The 24,985-nt window shown below is 43.0% G+C and overlaps 1 protein-coding gene across 2 annotated transcripts in view; it reads right to left on the bottom strand.

Moving 5' to 3' along the window:
* Nucleotides 1-24,985, bottom strand: part of PIK3CD (phosphatidylinositol-4,5-bisphosphate 3-kinase catalytic subunit delta) — a 196,784-nt gene that overhangs the window by 122,849 nt on the left and 48,950 nt on the right. For both annotated transcript variants that reach the window (XM_068112234.2, XM_078775658.1), the window contains exons 2-8: nucleotides 18,052-18,217; nucleotides 10,674-10,902; nucleotides 7,115-7,344; nucleotides 3,461-3,643; nucleotides 2,808-2,963; nucleotides 2,622-2,711; nucleotides 1,751-2,005 (exon numbers count right to left, since the gene is read on the bottom strand). In XM_068112234.2, the coding sequence (XP_067968335.1) occupies nucleotides 1,751-2,005; nucleotides 2,622-2,711; nucleotides 2,808-2,963; nucleotides 3,461-3,643; nucleotides 7,115-7,344; nucleotides 10,674-10,902; nucleotides 18,052-18,210 (1,302 nt within the window). In that variant the 5' untranslated portion in view covers nucleotides 18,211-18,217. The remainder of the gene's footprint in view (nucleotides 1-1,750; nucleotides 2,006-2,621; nucleotides 2,712-2,807; nucleotides 2,964-3,460; nucleotides 3,644-7,114; nucleotides 7,345-10,673; nucleotides 10,903-18,051; nucleotides 18,218-24,985) is intronic.

The raw sequence follows: 24,985 nt of genomic DNA, 5'->3' as shown, positions 1-24,985 counted from the left end.
TTTTGAATAACAAAATGACATAACATTTTGAATAATTTTGAATAACAAAATGAATGAATGAATGAATGAATGAATGATCGTTTTAAGGCCATTTTTCCCCGCTAAAGCGGGGGTTAGCCTTGCGGGCCCCATGACAATCATGGTTCCCTGTTTTGAGGCAATGTTTTTATGGCTGGATGCCCTTCCTGACGCCAACCCTCGCATATTGTAAATGTTATTACAAAACAATATTAATACTAATGATGTCCCACTTTTCCAAGGCGTTTTTCCTGCAGTGATAACGTGAATAAATAGCTTATAGTTATAATGGCGTTTCCGTGGGAGAAACAGCTTCTACAGGAAGTAAAAATATTATAAACCACATACACGTATGCTTAGCTTTTTAAACAGTCGCTAATGCTCTTTATAACACTAAATTAAGAAATTTGGAGGAAACCCGACATCTGTGAAGTAAGGTTTACTTACAGAACTGAGCGAAGATCTATGGTACTCTATATATCCCACAAATGTTCGGTTAATAACATGGCCCTTTCTGCCGCTAACGTGGCGTTTTTCGTCGCGAACCTTTGAAACACGAAACTGAAAGGGGGAAGCCCTGATTGTGCTAATTTACCTTGCAGCTTGGCGTTTGCCAAGCCAGCCGTTCCTTAAGGGTTTTGAATGGAGTGCTTGCTCGAATGCTTAAACCACTTGGCAATCTCTCCACAAGAAACTTGGTAAATGAACACACACACAATGTTCTTGAGATCCGACTATACAGTGCATTCAGAAAGTATTCAGACCCCTTCACCAAGCCATGAGGTCAAAGGTTGCCTGCAGAGCTCAGAGACAGGATTGTGTCGAGGCACAGATCTGGGGAAGCCTACAAAAAAAATTCTGCTGCATTGAAGGTTCCCAAGAGCACAGTGGCCTCCATAATTCTTCAATGGAAGAAGATTGGAACAACCAGGACTCTTCCTAGAGCTGGCCGCCCGGCCAAACTGAGCAATCGGGGGAGAAGGGCCTTGGTAAGGGAGGTGACCAAGAACCCGATGGTCACTCTGGCTGAGCTCCAGAGATCCCGTGTGGAGATGGGAGAAACTTCCATAAGGACAACCAACACTGCAACACTCCACCGATCTGGGCTTTATGGCAGAGTGGCCAGATGGAAGCCTCTCCTCAGTGAAAGACACATGAAAGCCCGCTTGGAGTTTGCAAATAAAGCACTTAAGGGACTCTCAGACTGTGAGAAACAAGATTCTGTGCTTGGTTTTTGCTCTGATATGCATTGTCAGTTGTGAGACCTTATATAGACAGGTGTGTGCCTTTCCAAATGATGTCCAATCAATTGAATTTACCACAGGTGGACTCCAATCAAGGTGTAGAAACATCTCAAAGATGATCAAGAGAAATGGGAGGCACCTGAGCTAAATTTCAAGTGTCATAGCAAAGGGTATGAATACTTATGTAAATGTGATATTTCAGTTTTTTATTTTTAATAAATTTGCAAAACTTTCTAAAATCCTGTTTTCTCTTTGTCGTTATGGGGTATTGAGTGTAGATTGACGAGGGAAAAAATGAATTTAAACGATTTCGTCATAAGGCTGCAACATAACAAAATGTGAAACAAAGTGAAGGGGTCTGAATACTTTCTGAATGCACTGTAGATGGACTGTAATCTATGTACCCCAAAGAGGAATGACCCTTTCTGCAGCTCCCTTAGTGTGCGGGTGTACTAGTTATTCAAATTCACTGAATGTACAGGACGTACCGCCTTGCGTGCCCGTTTCATGGTGTTCTTGCCCTGAGTGGTAGGCCTTCCTACTTTGCTGCGCCGAGTCTTGCCTTCTCCCTCAGCATACAGCACTAAGCAAAGGCGCGCCATCCTTGGCAAATCCCCCACCTCGATATCAAACTCCAGGACGTCCTCTCCCCAGTTTGGTTCCGAGCAGCCGGACACGTCCCGGCTCAACACTGGCTTGCACAGCAGCTCGCCGCCGTGAAACAGGCCCGCCTTGACAACCAGCTGCACAGCAAGAACCGCACAATGATGAAGACCGCACATTGGCCAACACATATAAATTGTCTCAGGTTCCTGGGCAATTCATGATCTATGTAGATCGAATTGTGGTATGTATCAAACAATCACAACGACAAATAAATCAATAGAAACAAGAAGGGAAAACAACAACAAAATAGCATCAATCGAAGACATGCTGGTGATTGTCACAAATGGCTTAGTGAGGACACTTCAGGCATGAGATCTGATGAATCCGACGGAGAGAGAAATCTATCAGTGAATTTATCATTCATGAAGCTGTGGTGAGGAGTGGCGGAGGGGTGGAGGTGGGAGGGAAGTGGTGTAATTGAGAAAACTTACCAGTACTGGGGGAACGGTAGGCAGGAAAAAGCAATAATGTCAACTTTATTGGCAATAACAACAACATCTTGAATATCGCTTGGTTCTATAGAGTTAAAATTCTCATTTGTTTCATATAAATGCAGTAAGCAAATTTACCAGTGACCATAAACTCAAGCTTGACTTATATTTTTCCCTCACTTCCTCCATATCTCTCCACCCATCAGCCACCACCGCAAAATAAGCGAGCGCTCCACCTTTGGGTGTTCACGCAACCAATCACCTTCATCGAGTCGTCGGCATTCACTTGACTACAGCCGATAAGCTTGATGCGGCATGGCAAAGCAATGTTCCACAAGGCATCGTTGGCCTCCTGCGAAGAGTACCCAAGCGGTGTGTCATTCGCCTGTGGCTCAGAAATAGACCTTGCATGTGGTAAATAAACAAAAAGCATTCACAAGGTACTTGCCCGATTCTTCACGGGCAGCGGAGGTGGTTTTTCGGACTGTTGACAGCAGGACGCCTTCTCAAGCTCACGCTCGGGCTCCAGCAGCAGTTGAACCCCCGTGTCCTGTACCATCGCCAGGCATGGTTTCCTCCCGACATAGATGCAACTGCGCACATACTAAGGGATGAGAATATGTCAGGAAACGCGTTCCACCAAGTTCAAAGTGTCGAAAATACAAGAGAACGGGCAGCAAGAAACTATGAATGAATGAATGATCGTTTTAATGCCATTTCCCCCGCTAGAGCCCCTAGTTAGCCTTGCGGGCCCCATGACAATCATGGTTCCCTGTTTGAGGCAATGTTTTTATGGCCGGATGCCCTTCCTGACGCCAACCCTTGGTCGCCTCTTACGATGCGCAGGGATACGGTGTACCTATTCTAAATCGGGGTACACACCGGGATCATTCATCCCAGCAAGCTGGTACTCAATTTGCCGACCTCGGAAGGATGACAGGCTGAGTCAACCCCCCTGGCGTTAATTCAGTGATCGACCGGGATTCGAACCCAGGATCCTGGGATCCCAAGCCGGCACCCTAACCGCTAAGCCAACACCAGGCAACACCGCTAAGCAGCAAGAAACTGATGGAGTGAAACGAACGAGATTTGCACATTAACCTTGAACTGGTGCAGTGGATGTTCACCGTATACGTAATCGGTACAGCCTCGCACGCAAAGCACGAACTTGTCAGGATTGTCCATGTTCTTCTGGGGTGCGTGTACACTTGCCCACTTCCGCAGTGCCTCCACCTTGAGTTGATGCGGTGTGCAGCATTCATTAACCAGCACACTGAAGCTCTCCTTTGAGACACATGCACAGGTTCAAACGTCATCATTGAAGCCACATCACTCGGCGGTGCAACTGCCGGGCACTGTTCGGCATCCAAGGAACCGCTCAGTTATTCTTCACAGGCACAAAGTCGACCGCCTTCGCATATTATAACAAGAGGGGGAATTGCTTTGCAATGCATGTCCCTACTGGTCCCAATGAATGTTCTTCTTCCAAGCATTCAGCAATTGTGAGCCATATACAGTAGGACAAATTGTTTTAGGTATGCAAAGCTACAGAATAAGTTGCAATTTCTGTAACTTTATCATAATAAAGCAATGTATCCAATAAAGCAATGTACAACTCAGTTAAATATGTTAACGAGAAAAACAATCTGGAAAACCACGGGTGGGATGGACGGACGGACAGATGGACAGACGGATAGGTGACTGATAAGGTGATTTAGAAACAAAGAAAAAAGTTTATTAACTCCCTTTTTTCCAGCAAGAGGCTCGGTTTTTTTGTTTGTTTGTTTTGGGGTTTTTTTGCATAGTTGAGGATTGTGGAAGATCTAGTACACTGAACAGATCAGGACATAACAAGATGCAAAAAAGAACAGTAGACCAGAGGGGGCAATCACAAACAGCAGTGTTGAAGGCAATGGGTGTGGGCAGGAAAGAAAGCTTGGGGTGGACAACATGGATAACAAAGGAAACTCCAAGGAGGGAAAACTGGAAATTTGGAAGGAGAGGGATTGGGGTGAGGTTAACCGAGGGCACAAAAGATCATGGTTTTGGATTGGGGATGATCTGAGATGGTGGTGAACAGCTGTCTTGAAGACCTGGAGGGAACAATGAGTTTGAAGAGGATGTGGAAGTTGATTCCAGAAGCAGGAAAAAAGAGGAACAAATGAGTGGAGGTGAGCAGTAATCCTGGATTTAGGTAGTTTCACCAGAAGGGGCTTGATGGTGGACTGTGTGAGTCCCGCAGAATTCTGGGATTGGGAGGGGACAAAGCACAGAAAGAGAAGAGGATGCAAGACCAGAAAGGAGGAGGTAGAAGACAGAGAGACAACCGACCTGTCTGCTATGGCGAAGTGATAGGCCCATAGACTTGGCTGCATTGCGGGAGATTTGAATAATCTTGTAGGCCTTGGTTTCCATGGCGTCAATCTGAGCAAGGTGTGATGCAGGGGAGCCAGGCCAGAGGGGAGAGCTGTACTCCATAAAGCTGCAGATGAAGGTTTTGAGGAGTTCAGGTGTGCTGAGGAAGGACTTTGTATGACGGAGCATGTCCAGTCGGCAGCTGGCGTTGAAGGCCAACTTTAAAACGTGGTTTGCCCAAGAAAGATCATGGCTGATAGTGCGACCCAGGAGTTTGAATGACTGAACTTCCTCAGGAGGATTGTTAAGAAAGTAGATGGGGTGGAGGGGTTGCCAGACAGTCCTTTCGGAGAGAGACAGAGGGAGTGTGAGATTTGTCAGGATTGAAAGACATTTTCCAAGTGTTTGACCAGCTTGTGATTTTGTTAGCTTCTGAAGAGAGGGAAGAGTCTGCTGCATGCCTGTCTGAAGGATGAGGATGTCACGGCAGAGGGTGGAGTCATCAGAAAATAGATAAAGAGGATTTTCCACAGAGTCAGAGAGATCATTGATGAAGATCAGGAATAGGACTGGGCCCAGAACACTGCCTTGGCGCACTCCAGCCTTGACAGGGAGAGGAGTTTAAAGGATTCCGTTGAGTGTCACATGTTGGCTGTGGGAGTAGAGGAAGTCAGTAAGCCATGTGTGGAGTTGGCCTTGGATACCATAGGCAGAGAGTTTGCAGGATGTCAGACTGCATCACAAGCATGACATATGTCCAGAGAGACGGCCCTGCTCTCATGTAAATAGGACACAAAACGAATGGATCAAGAGGGTCAGGGATGCTTCGAGCCATCAAATTCAAAAATTGCCAGGAATTTCGCATTGATTATGGTAACAATCCACATGTCCATGAGTCTAAGGAGGTTACAGACAGCTCAATGTGCTCTTCAAAGGATCATATACCATAACATTCAACGCCATGAAAAAAAGCAGTCATAAAACTATAATTGTATATCGATTGCAGAAATTAAATAGGAAGGGAGGAGGGGAATTTAAAGTAGATTATTGTATTTCAATTTAAACCAAAAACTTCTTAAATAGTCCAATTGGAAAATAAAACTAGAAATAGAATTTGACGTGAATGCATCAATGGATTTGCCTCCACCCTCCTTGGATACTAACCTACTTTTACGTTTGATGTCAATTAAAGGTCACATGAAAAGTTAAAGGTCACATGAGAGAAGGAATGCGTGAGAGAAAAGAGAGACAAGTAGAAGATAGAAAACTCCAACTAGCGTTATGATCTGCAAAATGGTTTTCACACGGCACATGACCTTTGACATGTTGAACCCAGTCACAGTCCATACGTATGTGAAGTTGTTTGTATCACAGTCCCTTCTGTGGTTCACACGTTATTGTGGTAACAAAGATTTTCTAATAAAGGTCACATGACCATCGACCTTTGACCTTTTGACCCCAAAATATAATCGGTTCAGATTTTCAGAAAACACTACTTCTGGTGCCTTTGGCTGCCTTGCCATATAAATACAAGTCAAACTGAGCAAATACAACAACAACAACAACAACAACAACAGGCATTGTAAGGCCATTTAATAGTAGTAGTAGTAATAGTAGTAGTAATAGCAGTAGTAATAGTAGTAGTAATAGCAGTAGTAATAGCAGTAATAGTAGTAGTAGTAGCAGTAGTAGTAGTAATAGTAGTAGTAGTAGTAATAGTAGTAGAATAGCAGTAGTAGTTGTAGAGGTAAAATAAGTAGCAGAAAAAGAAAAGAAATGTGACAAAATGTAGAAGTAGAAGAAGTCGAAGAAAAAGTAGAAAAAGAGAAGCTTTATCGAAAACCACAAATGTCACAACTAGTGCATTTCAAAACAAATAACTGATCAGTGCAAATTAACTCATTCCGGGCAAATCAAATATTTCTATATTACCACAAATTATCCACCAACTATACAAAGGCAAGTTATATAAAATGTATCTACAGTGCAGACGGTGTATTTATGAGAGCAATAACCGGCACTGGCGATGACCGAGGAGTAAATGAATATAATTGTTATACAAATGTGACCCCACTGGCGGTTCATTGCCTGTTTACCCTTTGTCACCTCGCTTTTTCACGAGCCTCAATATTGAATTAAAAAATAGAAGTAAGAAGCAGAAAGAAAAGACATGAACATTTTCAATTGATGTTTGAGTCTGGGTGGATGTGGGCAGTTTGCGTAGGGCTCTGTAGGAAAAGCAAGGATCAAAAGGCTATTGGGGTCAGATGGGAGGGAGATATGTGGCCTAGGACTTCAAGGCTTCGATGCAGTGATAATTGGTCGGCCGGAAGTAAAGGAAACAGAAAAAAAAAAGGTTGAGGGAAGAAGCGGTGGGTGGTGTGCACATAAACCCTGTACCTGACTGCTGTCGAAGCTCAGATTGACAATGAGCCCACCAATAGGCAAGAGGGATTTACACGCATCTGGCAGACGTTCCGTGGGCTCAAGATCAGGTGGGTGGCTGTAAAATAACCAGTCTTGCCATGACATCTCCTGACGATCCTCGAGCGTTTTCTCGCAAAACCTTCGGGTACTCGCTCGGAAATCATCCACCTCCGAATGATTTAGTGCAGAAAAGTCATGCAGGCCTGCAAGAGGAGCAAAAATGTCAAATGAGAGGGATCAATAAGTCAATAGGTCAAGTTCATTTTGTATTTTTTTTTTTTCAAGAGAGGTCATGTGACCTTGTGTGCACTCAACGAATGAAAGTCAAATTGTATTAACTGTAGATCAAGCATAATGACATTTTTGGGAAAACCCTAACCCTCGCCACCACTTTCCCGTAAAGACGCTGCCGGCGATGTCATCACTTCCCGCACAAGATTCAGGGGAAGCTGTCAGTCTCAAGACAAGATGTGGTTGCACAGCAGCTGCATGACCGATTGGCGGGTTGTGGAGATATTAAGCAAAGCAGAAATAAAATGTTCACCAGACGTTTGCATCAGTTGGTGATAATTGATATGCAGTTCCCTTCCACACTGCAATATAGAATAATATACAGTATATATATGGTATATATACTATTTTTTTTATTTTTTTTTACAGGTACCATGTCTATACAGAGCATTGGTTATGCCAAAAGAGTTTATTTGGCAAGGGTTACAATCCCGGACAGGTCGCCACTCTGACGCAGGACTCCACTGAAGGTAGTAGGAATTTGGAATTTGTCGCCTACTCGCCTACTCTTAAGAAGGACACCGTCAGATCTTTAACGTCCACTAATGCACACAGACAAAATACCCAGCTTAACATCCATCAGAGGGACAACACACCTACCAAGGAACCTGTTTGACATTTACAGTGACAGAGGTAGATTCAAAGTTTATACTCTGTCAAATCAACATAATAGAAACAAGAAAGCATCTGAAAATGCAAAGCCCATCCGCATCCGTTTGTATTCAGATGTCTTCGTCTTCTTCTTCCGTATCCTCAAAATAACAAAAATAGTTTAACAAAAAATACAAAATGAAAATTGCTGATTTTATGCAGACTTGACCTTAGACACATAAGGTAGACATGCGTACAAATAAGCTCCGGAAGTTTCAATTTGATATCTTGGAAAATTCCTGAGGTTTGGCAAAAAAGAAAATCACAAAAAATCCAATTTAATTACAACGGGGTGAAATTTTATCGTGGAAAGTTGTCATGGAAACCATTGAAATGTCACAATTGCTAAATTGATTGTTCTGATTTTTGGTGAACCAATTCAGTTACCCAATATGCAAATCCTGTTCATATTTCAATTCAATAGGATGGAAATTGACGATTTAATGTGATCTTGACATTTGACCCTTTGGCCTTGAGACCTCAAAAATAATAGGCTTCTAGATTGTAAAAAAAACAATGATGAGCATAATTTGAAAATAAATAAACAAATTAATAAAAATAAACCAACAAGTGTGCAGAGGAAAATATTATTTCCTTACTCTTTTCAACTTATTTATTGATAAATACCATAAAAGTAAAAACTTTGGCATGTCTTGCAATAGTTTTAATACTTTTTGGTTTCCTAAATTTGTTATCCTGTGTTTATAAACGATTCAATCACATACTTCCAGTGAATAAACATATTATGGCTCTATCTACATATTACATACTCAAAACCGTGATCGGATGAGCCAACATTAAGGTTTCTCCACATGCACAGAAGGCCGACAATGCAGACAAAAACCCAGAGATAATGCTCGGATCAGGGGCGGACTGATGGTATTGTGGGCCCTCGGACAAAAGGGGTCTTTGAGCCCCTTGATAAAATTTTGAATGACTTTGAAATAAAAGTTTAGTAAAACAACTATTTGTGCATATAGTAATAAATTTCTTTGCTGAATTTTTTTGGGGATTTGCAGGCATCAAAATCGATTTTCAACCCTTAATTGGTATACCATGTTGAAATATACATCCCTCCCGCTCCTATTTCTGAAAACGTAAACCGTTTTTTTATTATTTATCTATTTTTTGAGCACAGGTCCCTTGATGGCCTGGGCCCTCGGTCGGTGCCTGAATGGCCAACTGCTCATTCCGCCCCGGTTCGGATTAATTTTTTTATGCTCAGACGAGTTACTCTTTGTGCTAGGACTTTTAAAAATCCCACCACAGACTCGAGTTGTAAACTAGTGTGGTCTCTGTCCCTTGTGTTAACAGGCAAGGGGCGAGGGCATAGAGCGACTCTAAACTCTAAACTGTCAGATTGCTGCTTTGCAGGCAGGGAGTTTCATCGCAACAAAGTGTGCCGTCCCTCAAATAGATGGAAAGCCGGGTGTCCTGTATGCTAACATTAGTTGGTGGACGTGAAATATTCCACGCTGTCTTTTGATAAGTAGGCGAGTTATCTCTGACACCTTGAACCAATTACAAATTCCTACAAACTTCAGTTGAGCATCCTGCGATGGAGTGGTGAACCGTCCACGATCAATTCAAGACTTTAAGCATTTCACAACTTACAATGAATGCCCCCCGATGCTGCCAAGTGGATGAGCACAAGCGTGCACACACGCACGCACACAATTCTACCTTCCCATTTTGAAAAGGTAAACATGACCAGCAAAGAAAAATTGAGTTAATCAGGGTTTGCAAGACATTTGAATTCAGCAAATCAGCAAATCGCGCATTAACAGATTTGCTGATCCACTCGGACAATTGGCAATTCATGGTTGTCAACTTGAACAAAAAGTTTATGCACTATTTATTTGTGCTTTATAAGCAACGGCCAGAAGAGCCGGCTGTCCTGTATGCCAACATTATGCCCTGCATGCCAACATTATGCCCTGCATGACCTCCTGAAAATCCCTTCAACTCCATAGCTCCCCACCCCCTTTCCCTTGCAAATTTCCCTTCATGACAAGCCTGCTTCAGAGATAGCTCAAATACACAGAACATAAGCAAATAAATATGCAGATCAACCAGTGCATGTAATTGTGACCCGCAATGCACAAACTCCCTCAATGGGGATGGAAATTGGAAGTGGAAATGGGAACAAACACAGAAATACGGGAATATTTGGTGCAATACAGCATAACGCAGTACGAAACTTCTCTATTTATTACACATGTAAAACTTCCACCCTGCTATTAATACATCTCATGGCCACATAAAAAAAGTTGAAAAAAATCCAAAACTGGGTTTTCTGGCGCTAAACTGCATCCACTGCAACAAAAACTAGCAGGGACACCACAGCATAATAGTGCAGTGGGATGCTGCCCCCTATTGGGCGTAGTATGGCCTGGAATGGTCCACAATTCTTATCCTTATAGCTATGCCGATAGACTGATCCAGTGGGTTTTTAAAGATGTGTTCCTTACACAATTCCCTACACCAAAATCAAACCATTCCACACCAAGCCCATTACTTTAGACAGATCGAAAAACGACTTGTGATAAGGCCTGTGCATCGAGTGTGTGCAAGGCAGGTGCATGGCTACCTTTTCCAATGAGGACGGAGATGCTGGCACTCTGCAGCTTCTCCGCACGATCCCCGGCTCGAAGCATAAGCCGCAGTACAGGCAAAAAGAGTCGCACATCGCACAGCCTCCTGTGTTCCTCCTCGATCTCCTCTTGCTCTGCCGCCGTGTTCACACACACAAACGCGTAGGTCTCCGGCTCCCCCAGCAGATTGTACATGGGGTAACTCTTCGCTTCGTTCCAAAGGAGCTGCAGCATGTGAAGGCACAATGGCAAGGCAAGTTACAAGACATCCCCCTTTACATTCACATCAATGCTGCACTTCCACCTGTGGGATAGGGTACAGGAAGGCATCGAGTGGGCGTCTACACCTATTACACAAGCAAAAATGATGACGTCTTATGGAGCCGAGCACATAGAAAGCAATCAGTCCTTCACATAAGCAAAATGTACAACTCTCCACCTCCTTCATTATGTAGTGGATAGGATCAACAGAATGTCTATTGGCAAGGCCAGGATCACGGATACTTCTAGGAGCGTAACCAAATCAAAAGCATAAGGCCCCCCACATGTGGTATATCCATACTATAAACTGATCAGATCATTACACAGAATTAAAATGATTGCAATATGTGAACAATGATTGCTCGGCTTCACGCTGTTGAAACCAAAGCTTTCAGAATCATTGGAATCTCCCGCGATGAAGCTAACTCCGAGGGTCTAGAAGTCCTAGCTGTGTCCATGTGTTTTTTACCTCTCCCACCCCCACCCCCTTTCCCATGCCTCCTCCCCCCAAGCCCTCTCCCTCCCACAGAACTCCCGATGTCCTTGCTCTCCATCTTGTTCTCCCGCTCCCTTTATCATATGTTTTATGTGTCAGTTTGTTTTTTTGGGGATCAATGTTAGCTCTTACACAAGCCTCGATCTTATATTAAAAAAATAAAAACAAAACAAAAATAAAAACAGTTAAAGTGAAATTAACAAACAAGTGCACAGCAAAAAAAAAAAACAACAAGCAAAGCGATTCATCATCCATGTGAAAGCGGACTTTCCCAGTTAATATTTATAAAATCATCGTCAGCAAGACTTGGGCCGTTTGGAAAAAATATTTGTAGCTTAATAAGCATTGACAAGGATAACGAACCACGATGGATACAGCTGTCGGCCTTGTAATGAAAACACAAAAGCAACAAATGTTTATCCACTCCCTCTTGGCCCTGAAATGTTAAATCACCAGCTTGCTAACTTAGATATAGGTAAATACAACATACAGGTAAGAAAATACAAGAACACACACACATATATATATATATATAGATACACAGCATACGCAGACACAACGGACACACAAAGATCACACAGCATGGACACACACACACACATACCATAAACGGACAGACAGATGGACACACACACACACACACACACACACACACACACACACACACACACACACACACACACACACACACACACCATAAACGGGCAGACAGATGGACACACACACACACACACACACACACACACACACACACACACACACACACACACACACACCTTTAATATTATTTTATAGGCACTAGCAATTTGCTCATGACCGTGCGAGATTCTATACCAGGTAGGCATGGAGACGGCAAAAATGCAAATGCAGTCTTCTGTCACCGAGCCAGCAAGCCGAGAGAAACAATTCACATTTATTGACATATCTGATGCAAGTTAAATGCTCGGATGACGGTGAGGTGCCACATTTGAAAAAGTTTGTTCGAAATACGATACATGTACCTTTTTTGATGCATAGGGTCCATAATAAAAAGGTGTATTGGTGTCAAAGCCAGTGACCAAAGGCAAATTAATAGTAGGATGACTATCAGCGCGTGTGGATATTAACACCCATCTCTCATTATAGGCAGATGAAGTTGTTTTCCTCGATTTTAAAAAAATGTTTACAGTACTTTGCCGAATTCTCGTTGTTTTGACAAGCCAGTGGTTTCCCTTTGTGTTTGCAGAAGATTCCTTATAAGTTTTCTTTCTGCTGCGTCCATGAGGTGTATGGTCCATACAGAAGTTTCTCTATGACTACTTCTAAACAGCTACAATTATTCCCAAATTATTGTGGGGTCGGCCGAGGGCGAAGTCTTTCATGAACAGATTGACCAGGCCCCATGTCGATTAGAGCTGATGTGTGCAAGAATCCGTATTTTTTTTTCAGGGTGCCAGAGATCTCGCCTACTCTTCACAAAAGACACCGCGGGATCCTTACCGCGCCACCAGATAATGGGAGCAAACAACAGGATAACCTGGTTATCATTCATCCTCGGAACGGTGTACTTTGTGATGCAATACCCTTGCATCAAAAACTGCACCTTCTGAAGAATCAATCCGACAGTTTATAATCGAGTCGAAATTCAAACCCAGATGAGACGGCTCAAAGGTATGTGCGCTACCTGTGCACCATTCTCTGTGTCAGACGTCACAGCACCTAGAATACTTTCAGAAATTTTGTTCATAACACCTTTTTGATGCTCATAGCATGAACTGCAATTTAACTACATAGAGACCTTACATGGAGGATGGGGGATTAAGGTGGGGATGGGGGATTAAGGTGGGGATGGGGGATTAAGGTGGGGTTAGGGGAGTGAGAGAGGCCTTTCCTGTTCCAAAAAATTTCAGAGCCAATTCCTTTTGGTCCAATGGTATCAGGAAGTTCACCCACTGCTGAAGGAAAAAGTGCAACAACACCAGCTGTCAAACACAGAAAGAGACCAACACCTGTTACAAGTCATTTACCCACAAAATGATCCTGATTTGGTTAAGAGATCCCAATAAGATGGGTCTCTCCTGGTGAAAAAGATTGGGGCCCCATCTCCCATCCAAAAAAAACATAACAAGCAGGTTTTCCTTGTAAAGTCATTTCCTCCCATTCGCATTGTTTCAGCATCATCAGCAGGTGTCCAAATCCTATTTCTTAAACAACGGCAAATCAATATTCTTTTTTTAAAACAAAGGTCGAGAGGCAAGGAATCTTTCCAGCCAGGAATGTTTCTTGCAATGCAGGCCGATCAAAGTCTCTTCCCATGGATGCTCAAGAAGTCAAAGTACCAAGATCGCAAAACAAATCACAGAATACTCAACTTAATCCGGTTTAGTAGCATTTCTTATGAACCGACCAGAGCAAGCTCTGTGATCCCTAACATCGGAATTATGATGGCACGGACGGGAGGGGACTTATCGTGGGATCCAAACGGATTCCAGCGGGATGCCAGGAATGTTGATATTCCCAAGAGGAATTCCTTTAAGTGGAGGTTCAGACGGCTCCCTGTATATACCGATTGTATTCTCAAACTAATCTGCATGTCGTGAAAGATACGGATCTATTTACTTTTGATAAGTCGTCTTCCGAGTCATACCAACGACTTTCTTAAGAATGGCACGCAATGCTTTCTAACTTGACTATCAGCATTTTAGAATGATAGAGCATGGGCAAACAAGGCTGGGAAGCCAATGACAAACTACCTATTATAACCATTGCCAAGAAACTGCTCCGGCAGCACCGGTTACGGTACATCAAAAAACAACTCGGTTTCCGAAAAATCCAGATTTCAATTTAAGAGATTAGAAACCCCCAAGCAAGACCAGGCTGCAGATTTATTTATTTATTTATTTTCAAAATAAAATAAACAATTACTTTTCTTTGGCATACCTCTCTGGCCCAGGGGTCAAAGGGTAATGGGATAAAGCTGTTCAATGTGCACTGCTGTCTCTAATCTGTTCCCTGAAACAAGTTTGACGTGTCAAACATTACACAAACTTGAAATCCTCTCGCATGTTGTTCCTAAACCTTCGATGACCTAATTTTTATGTCACCTGGAACAGATCGTCCTGGCCGTGGGTATGGCTTAGACTTGGAGGTATGAGATGTGTGTGCCATCCGTCGGAAGGACCTTTCACAGGTGACCGATCTGCCAGCACTTGTTGTTGATGGCCGTTAAAGACCCCAATGCGTCTTTCAGGAAGAAGAGGCGAGTTGTCGCCGGCACCCTCAACAAATTACAATTTCTCGCCCAAAGTTTCTCACCGACTCATATTCGGCAAGTTTGGTGAGTATGCAGATAACCCAAAATGTGAACTGAGTGAGGCCTTTATCCTGCAGAATGAATAACTAATCTTGCCGGTGAAGGCCAGTGTCGATCTGCCGGGTTGACGAGAGGAAAACCTGACGTTTCAGGCATTAACCCATCGTCAGTGCAAAAGAGACTTTGTCCTGCAGTGTACTGAGAACAGGCTGATGATGACAGACCTACTAATAGAGCGCAGTGCAAACTCCAAATATCATTAAAAAATGTGCTCACAAACCACTAATGCAAAAGTGTTAGTAAGAAAGCCATGATACCTCTTCACACAGGGCATCAAAGAGTAAAAATTTCACACCCCCCTAGTTGCACCTCATTCACAATATAAAGACAGAGTTTTTGAGATGGTGGAGGACATGACCGACCAATGAGAGCCAAGCATTCCAATTTCACTTCAACCTGATTCAATTTGTCCTACAGTGTCTTTTTGGCCTGACCTTGGTTGAACTTTGATCGAAAAGTGTCATATAAATATTAAATGATCAACGGATATACCCGTCATGGACAGGTGATTCATCGAGTGTTTAATTCTTACAACATTGAGTGTCTCTCAAAGAAATACCATCCTCCTGGCATGAACTGGTGTAATGGTTCTTTATTATTAAAGCACACCGTTACAACATTACCATCATGGAAAGAATTCAGGGTTCAGGAGTAAAAAAAAAACCTGGACCAAACCTCAGAGCATCATGAGGAGACCGGAGGAATAGCAAAGCCATATGATGGAGATGGACCCAAAATACAAACAAAGGGACAGGCGACACCCAGCACAAACCTACCGGTAATCCAAAAGACTCACACACACAAAACCCCGTTTTCCCGCCACGTGGGTGGACAGGCCAACCAAGCATTAAATCGTCAAGAATTGCCAGTAAAAGAAGAAGAGGATGACGACTTTGGCAAAGCTAACACATTCCAAGCCAACTTCCAAAATGCAGGCTCTCTGTTCACTTTAATTATTTATTTATTTTTTAAATGATGTCTCAACAAAGTATCAGGACACTCCTGCAATATGACTGAGAAATGTTTTCCCAGCAAAGACTTGTTCCTCCATGTACATACAACACCAAGTTGACTAAAATCTCAGAAAATGCTTTGTTTTCTGCACACATTAACCTATTATTCACCTGTCGTTAAATAACGTTTTTTTTTTATTTATTTATTTATTTAATCTTCGCAGATCAGTTTCCAATGGTAAATTTTCTAAAAACTCAGATGACTAAAAGTCTAAAATGACTAAAATGACAAATGACTAAAATCTCAGAAAATGCTTTGTTTTCTGCACACATTAGCCTATTATTCACCTTTCGTTAAATAACTTCTTTTTTTTTCTTCTTTTTTTTTAACCATCGCAGATCAGTTTCCAATGGTAAATTTTCTAAAATCTCAGATGACTAAAAGTCTAAAATGACTAAAATGACAAATGACTAAAATCTCAGAAAATGCTTTGTTTTCTGCACACATTAGCCTATTATTCACCTTTCGTTAAATAAGTTTTTATTTATTTATTTATTTATTTATTTAATCATCGCAGATCAGTTTCCAATGGTAAATTTTCTAAAATATCAGATGACAAAGTCTAAAATGACTAAAATGACAAATGACTAAAATCTCAGAAAATGCTTTGTTTTCTGCACACATTAGCCTATTATTCACCTTTCGTTAAATAACTGTTGTTTATTTATTTATTTATTTATTTCATCATCGCAGATCAGTTTCCAATGGTAAATTTTCTAAAATCTCAGATGACTAAAAGTCTAAAATGACTAAAATGACAAATGACTAAAATCTCAGAAAATGCTTTGTTTTCTGCACACATTAGCCTATTTATTCATCTTTCGTTAAATAAGTTTTTATTTATTTATTTATTTATTTAATCATCACAGATCAGTTTCCAATGGTAAATTTTCTAAAATATCAGATGACAAAGTCTAAAATGACTAAAATGACAAATGACTAAAATCTCAGAAAATGCTTTGTTTTCTGCACACATTAGCCTATTATTCACCTTTCATTAAATAACTGTTGTTTATTTATTTATTTATTTATTTAATCATCGCAGATCAGTTTCCAATGGTAAATTTTCTAAAATATCAGATGACAAAGTCTAAAATGACTAAAATGACAAATGACTAAAATCTCAGAAAATGCTTTGTTTTCTGCACACATTAGCCTATTATTCACCTTTCGTTAAATAACTGTTGTTTATTTATTTATTTATTTATTTCATCATCGCAGATCAGTTTCCAATGGTAAATTTTCTAAAATCTCAGATGACTAAAAGTCTAAAATGACTAAAATGACAAATGACTAAAATCTCAGAAAATGCTTTGTTTTCTGCACACATTAGCCTATTTATTCATCTTTCGTTAAATAACTGTTGTTTATTTATTTATTTATTTATTTCATCATCGCAGATCAGTTTCCAATGGTAAATTTTCTAAAATCTCAGATGACTAAAAGTCTAAAATGACTAAAATGACAAATGACTAAAATCTCAGAAAATGCTTTGTTTTCTGCACACATTAGCCTATTATTCACCTTTCGTTAAATAACTGTTGTTTATTTATTTATTTATTTCATCATCGCAGATCCGTTTCCAATGGTAAATGTTCCCAGCTAGCACTGATATCCTCCATGCGTTTGTGTGTTCATGAGGTTTTTGTTTAGTTCAGAAGCCACTTCAAGCAGCTAATCCCCATTAATCTGGTGTTACGCAAGGCCTGTGCCACTCAATTCCGGCCCTTGTGCACCCTACAGAGATTGCAAATCCGATCACATGACTTTGTGGCCAAACTCAGCCAATATAAGCAGACACACCAAATGAAAATTGATACCTCCACCGCCAAAGAAGGACAGAGGTTATGTTTTCACCCCTGTCTGTCTGTCTGTTTGTTTATGAGCAGGATATCTCAGAAGGTTATAGATGGATTCAGACAAAACTTGGTGGATAGGTTGGGTGTGTGACACGGACAAATTGATTTGGTTTTGGTTAAGGTGAGGATCGAGATCCGGCCTATCAGTCGGATACAAAACAAACTGTTCAGCATGGCAGAGGTATGCACTCTCCCGAGTGCCGCCCTCGTTCACTAATTAACAATGTATAGACCACATGGTCATCTGATGGTCAAAATGGAGGTTTAGAGAAACTAGCAAAAGGTGAGCAAATAGCCAGGTGGAAATGTAAGTTTGGGAAAAGTAATGAGCGAAAGGCATGAAGAATGGCGATGAACAAATGAGGAGGGGTTGATGAAAACAGGAATCTCACCATTTTTATTTGGGCAATCGTCGATTCACAGGACACCTTCATGCCCACAATGATGCCTGTAGGAAGCAGGAAGTCAATGTGCACGTCATGTCCATGTTCCACTGTCCAGAGGTCCAGCGGATACATGGCCCCCGGAGTCATCATCTCCAGGGTCACCATTGTGGTGCTGTGTGGGAACAATGATATTAGCTTTCTTATTAACCATACCATTTTAAGATCAAACTGATACCAGATGGAAAAAAAACGTGCAAACAAATCTCCCTGAAACAACATGTAAATAAAGAACCTCAGAAAAAGGAGAACGTTTGACTCAACATACGCGTCATTACCTCCCCCATCGAAGGTGGACCCTGTCCGTCTGTCTGTTTATTTGTCTGGGAGAAGAATATCTCAAAAGGTTGTTCACAGATTCGGACGAAATTTGGTGGAGATGTTGGGTGTGTGACAAGGACGAAATGATTCGATTTTGGTGAAGAACCGAATCCAAATCAGGATACAATCATTATTCAATTCCTAAGTGATTTTTCACTTAGGTGTTGGCTTAGCGGTTAGGGTGCCGGCTTGGGATCCTGGGATCCTGGGTTTGAATCCCGGTCGATCGCTGAATTGACGCCAGGGGGGTTGACTCAGCCTGTCATCCTTCCAAGGGGCAGTTGACACAAGTACAGGAATAGACAAGAAACGACAGAAATACACCGCAGCTGGGTGGCCTGGATTGACCAAAGGATGTTAGCTGCTAACTTTGGTACTCAGAAGCATGTACTTCAGGCCGAGTGCTGCTCATGTCGTCACGATGACTGTGAGGCCCACACCCAATTCTAGAGCACTTTACACGATGTACGACATGCATCCAGCATAGTTTTCTTTTTACGGTATACAATGTGTTGCATTCCACGGGACTATCAATAAATAATTTGCGTCCTTGCAATATCCTTCAAACCTGTGCAATGGGTTGTCAAACAGAACGGTGTAAAACATTGTAATGGTATATCGGTCTCCTTGCCGAAAATTGTCACCATTTTTGAGACGACGTCAAAAATGTTCATTAAAAAGAAATCTCTAAACTTCACAAACTCGCTTGCATATTCAGGTGTGCTTTTGGCCGCTCTCAAACAGCAGCTGTCAGAAGACCTGGTGCTTCCTCCGGAGAAGCTATTCAGAGACGACACAGATATCAAACCCCATCTACAGCAGCGCGCTCTGACCTCAACATCCTTCCATACATGCAGCTCAATAATGTAAGGTGTTGACACAAGTTTGATTCATTCTGCCGTAAAGTTTGTTCAAAACACAAACCACAGCAAAAATGCTACATTTACACTTGTTCCACTTGTACCATGCATGACGGGGCAGTTATTGGAATATTGGGGTCAAGATCCAGAACGATGCCCCTGCGCACATCCAAAATACTGACTGTACTTGCATATATACATATATAATATATATGTATCATACATATTATGTATGATGATGATGTCTAGTCTCCTCGGGCAATGATGCCATTGCCATCATATTGCCTTTCTATGGCTGGTACACACGGGTAAGTGTGTGGTATAGACGGGGGGTCGCAACTCCTCTCCGTCTCTCTGCTGGCTGTTGGAGAATTCACCCTCTTCTGCCCGTGCTGTTGGAGTCAACTGGACACTCATCCACCATATGTGAAGAGCCATTTGCCATTTAAACCGCATGGCTGCGGACCACTACCCTGGTAAGGTGGGCTGACAGGTACTACAACCTGCCCACAGGTGACCTGGGGTTATGCAAGGCAGGGGCATCCATCTCCCTGAGGTATAAGAAGACACCCGCATACCCACGGAACACACCCGCATTTATACATATATATGTAGAATAGATCATTTAATCCAATGTGGCACCCTATTGGTACGTTTCCCGTAACAAGACAGTATGTAGAGAACGATGATGATGCCCCTTAACGCCAATGTGGGACCCTACTGGTACGTTTCCCGTAACAAGACAGTATGTAGAGAACGATGATGATGCCCCTTAATGCCAATGTGGGACCCGACTGGTACGTTTCCGGTAACAGGACAGTATGTAGAGAATGATGATGATGCCCCTTAACGCCAATGTGGGTCCCTACTGGTACGTTTCCCATAACAAGACAGTATGTAGAGAACGATGATGATGCCCCTTAATGCCAATGTGGGACCCAACTGGTACGTTTCCCGTAACAAGACAGTATGTAGAGAACGATGATGATGCCCCTTAATGCCAATGTGGGTCCCTACTGGTACGTTTCCGGTAACAGGACAGTATGTAGAGAATGATGATGATGCCCCTTAATGCCAATGTGGGACCCAACTGGTACGTTTCCGGTAACAGGACAGTATGTAGAGAACGATGATGATGCCCCTTAACGCCAATGTGGGACCCAACTGGTACGTTTCCGGTAACAGGACAGTATGTAGAGAACGATGATGATGCCCCTTAACGCCAATGTGGGACCCAACTGGTACGTTTCCCATAACAAGACAGTATGTAGAGAACGATGATGATGCCCCTTAATGCCAATGTGGGACCCAACTGGTACGTTTCCCGTAACAAGACAGTATGTAGAGAACGATGATGATGCCCCTTAATGCCAATGTGGGACCCGACTGGTACGTTTCCGGTAACAGGACAGTATGTAGAGAATGATGATGATGCCCCTTAACGCCAATGTGGGACCCAACTGGTACGTTTCCGGTAACAGGACAGTATGTAGAGAATGATGATGATGCCCCTTAACGCCAATGTGGGACCCAACTGGTACGTTTCCGGTAACAGGACAGTATGTAGAGAACGATGATGATGCCCCTTAACGCCAATGTGGGACCCAACTGGTACGTTTCCGGTAACAGGACAGTATGTAGAGAACGATGATGATGCCCCTTAACGCCAATGTGGGACCCAACTGGTACGTTTCCGGTAACAGGACAGTATGTAGAGAACGATGATGATGCCCCTTAACGCCAATGTGGGACCCAACTGGTACGTTTCAGGTAACAGGACAGTATGTAGAGAACGATGATGATGCCCCTTAACGCCAATGTGGGACCCAACTGGTACGTTTCCCATAACAAGACAGTATGTAGAGAACGATGATGATGCCCCTTAATGCCAATGTGGGACCCAACTGGTACGTTTCCCGTAACAAGACAGTATGTAGAGAACGATGATGATGCCCCTTAATGCCAATGTGGGTCCCTACTGGTACGTTTCCGGTAACAGGACAGTATGTAGAGAATGATGATGATGCCCCTTAACGCCAATGTGGGACCCAACTGGTACGTTTCCCGTAACAAGACAGTATGTAGAGAACGATGATGATGCCCCTTAACGCCAATGTGGGACCCAACTGGTACGTTTCCCATAACAAGACAGTATGTAGAGAACGATGATGATGCCCCTTAACGCCAATGTGGGACCCAACTGGTACGTTTCCCGTAACAAGACAGTATGTAGAGAACGATGATGATGCCCCTTAACGCCAATGTGGGACCCAACTGGTACGTTTCCCGTAACAAGACAGTATGTAGAGAACGATGATGATGCCCCTTAACGCGAAACGCACTATTTGATGTTTAATGGTGAATTAAAAATCAATAAGAACAAAATGTGAAATATTCAGTCGCGATCAGATATCAGCAATTCTCATTTATTGAAATGTCGATGTAGTTTGCCTTGAAAGGATACGTGATGTGCAACCCTTCAATAGACCAATCAAAGGTCGCGTGCTCTTAACAGAGTTTCGGTGGTGCCAGAGCAGTTCTTGGACAAGGGTTACGCTGGTTGGTTTGCCGATGCCTTCAGAAGTCAGGGAAAGAATTTGTATTTATAGTTCAGGGTGCTGGTGATACCTAGCCCACGTTTCGTGAAAAACACGGTGGGATCTCTAACGTCCATCAACGACCAGTGCTGGGAGATGAGACACCAAGCCTAAAGTCCATCGGAGAGACGGCACGCACAATGAAGGCTCGTCCTGCCTGTGAAACACCACAATGACAGCTCATAGCTGGGCCGAGACTCAACACTAGGGTACCCTCAGAGGTGAACAAGCACACCCCTAATCTATCCCACTAGGCCATTGTGCGACCTGCATTGAATTAATAGAAATTAAATTCGCTATTACGTAAATGCGGACCTGTGTCCTTGGCCATGAAATGCGTAAGGCTGGAAAAGGATGACATTCAAAGGAAAACAGCCGGCAGCAAGCATTTGCCTTGTTTACAGATTCGGACATTTCCTTATTCGGACAATCCAATCAGGTTTCTGGAAACACGTTGTCATAGTGGGGGCCGAGGCACCACATTAGCCAGACGAAGCAGCAAATCACCCAGACCTACATTTCAGCCTCCATTATAGACGAGCTCATTCCTCCATTTTTAAATGCGTCATAAAGCAACTCAAAACATAGTTTTGATCGTTCCAAAGGCATTGGAGCTTCAGAATCATTCTTATACACCTCGTTATTCACTATAATTGCATTATCCTGATGTACAACTTTGTAAGGAGCACTTCGTTGCATTCCTTATGCAATTTGTTTTCGACATTTCTTGGTTCTTTTTATTTCCTTTTAATTTGATCCACTCCAAACGTTTCTGGCACCTCGTCTATGTAATGGACAGTATCATTGAGAAAATTAATTTGTGTCACATCAACTCTTCACGCCATCCATCCTCTTCAATGCACTTCAACCGATGGTCAAACCAACTCTTTGATCCTAGAGCAGAGGCGTTTCTTTCTGAAGCATCCTTCCAGTCTTCCTCCAACCTCAATGGATTCCTTTTTTGTTGCCATTATCTCCTCTGTACCACAAATTATCAAAAGTCTGGAAGTCTTCTTTCCTGAAGCTTTCTGCCACGGGCTACGTTCCTCGTACTCCTCAAATTATCCCAACCTTCTTGTGCGGACTGCCTGTTGGAGAAGTTTTGCCACAAATCCATCTTTCACAAACGTGCTGACGAGGCCTACTGAAGGTGAATTGGGCAGGAATTTTGGAATTTCTTCAGGGTGCCACAGGTAACTCGCCTGCTCTTTAAATAAACACATTGGGGGATCCTTAACGTCCACCAGGTAACACAAGCAGATCGGACATCTACCTGAGGAACAGCACACTTTGTGATGCAACGCCCTGGCTCGGCAGTTGATAGTCGGGTCGATAAATTAGACCCAGGCTAGACAGTTCAGAGGTAAGTGCGCTCTGCACCAACCTGTCGGACACGTCTACGTCCTTGGTATCCGATGCCATTATATCAGATTTCTGAAACAAAACAAATAGTGTGAGGAACTTGATATTTACCAGTCATGTTGACAAATTATGAGACAGTATACATGACATTTTGTGATCCCCTCGAGCCCAGACCATTTGCTCATGACAAACCGGTGACAGAACTTTTGGGAAGCCCTCTGTATTCTCTCATAAAACATATTTTTAATTGAGAAACATTTCCGTTATCAACAATGTCCTGTGCAATGAAACAGGGACTCTTATGCTTGTATTAGATCTGAATGGTAATACTTATGTAGGACGAGAATGTCTCAGTTTTCTGGACTTGAACTTCTGTTTTTGGTTTGTACATTGCACATAACTCGACTCAGACCTAAAACAATTGGGACTTGTATCGGGGCGTGACAGCTTGACTCGGATCTAAAACAAACTTTGTCTTTCATTCAAATTTGAAGTCTCCGGGTCACCGAATTCTCTTGATGCAATCAAACATGCGTGCACAATGGAGACTGCCTTTTTGGGGTTGTGGTTTAAAAATAAAACAGCATGAAAGGTTAAAAATGCTGACTTTTCTGGTTTGATTACTTCTTTTGGTAATTGTTTCCTCCTCATTTCACTCGATTTTGCCTTCCAAGCCACTGATTTATCCACTCTGAATTGTCACTCCATTAATTTGCTGAAGTTTGGATTTTTGGGGGGTCCCACTTTCTCTTTGCTCCCCACTCTCTCTCCCTCCTTCTCCCTCCCTCTTTCTTCCCCTCCCTCTCTATCCTTCCCCTCCCTCTCTATCCTTCCCCTCCCTCTCTATCCTTCTTCTCTCCCCTCTTGCTCACCTACCCTTCAATCTCCATATCTCTCCCCTCCATATCTCTCTCTCCCCCCTCAATTTCTCCCCCCTCAATCTCTCCCCCCTCAATCTGTCCCCCCTCAATCTGTCCCCCCTCAATCTGTCCCCCCTCAATCTCTCTCCCCTCAATCTCTCTCCCCTCAATCTCTCTCCCCTCAATCTCTCCCCCCTAAATCTCTCCCCCCTCAATCTCTCCCCCCACAATCTCTCCCCCCACAATCTCTCCCCACTCAATCTCTCCCCCCTCAATCTCTCCCCCCTCAATCTCTCCCCCCTCAATCTCTCCCCCCTCAATCTCTCCCCCCTCAATCTCTCCCCCCTCAATCTCTCCCCCCTCAATCTCTCTCCCCTCAATCTCTCTCCCCTCAATCTCTCTCCCCTCAATCTCTCTCCCCTCAATCTCTCTCCCCTCAATCTCTCTCCCCTCAATCTCTCTCCCCTCAATCTCTCTCCCCTCAATCTCTCTCCCCTCAATCTCTCTCCCTCAATCTCTCTCCCCTCAATCTCTCTCCCCTCCATCTGTCGCCTCCATCTCTCTCCCCTCCATCTCTCTCTCCCCTCCATCTCTCTCCCCTCCATCTCTCTCCCCTCCATCTCTCTCCATTCCATCTCTATACATTCCATCTCTCTCCCGTCAACTTCTCACCCGTCAAACTCTCCCCCCTCCATATCTCTCCCCTCCATATCTCTCCCCTCCATATCTCTCCCCTCCATATCTCTCCCCTCCATATCTCTCCCCTCCATATCTCTCCCCTCCATATCTCTCCCCTCCATATCTCTCCCCTCCATATCTCTCCCCTCCATATCTCTCCCCTCCATATCTCTCCTCTCCATATCTCTCCCCTCCATATCTCTCC

This window comes from Myxine glutinosa, chromosome 4 (assembly GCF_964187855.1).
Source record: "Myxine glutinosa chromosome 4, kmMyxGlut1.1, whole genome shotgun sequence".
Lineage (NCBI taxonomy): Eukaryota > Metazoa > Chordata > Myxini > Myxiniformes > Myxinidae > Myxine > Myxine glutinosa.
This window is presented reverse-complemented; position numbering and strand designations above follow the sequence as displayed.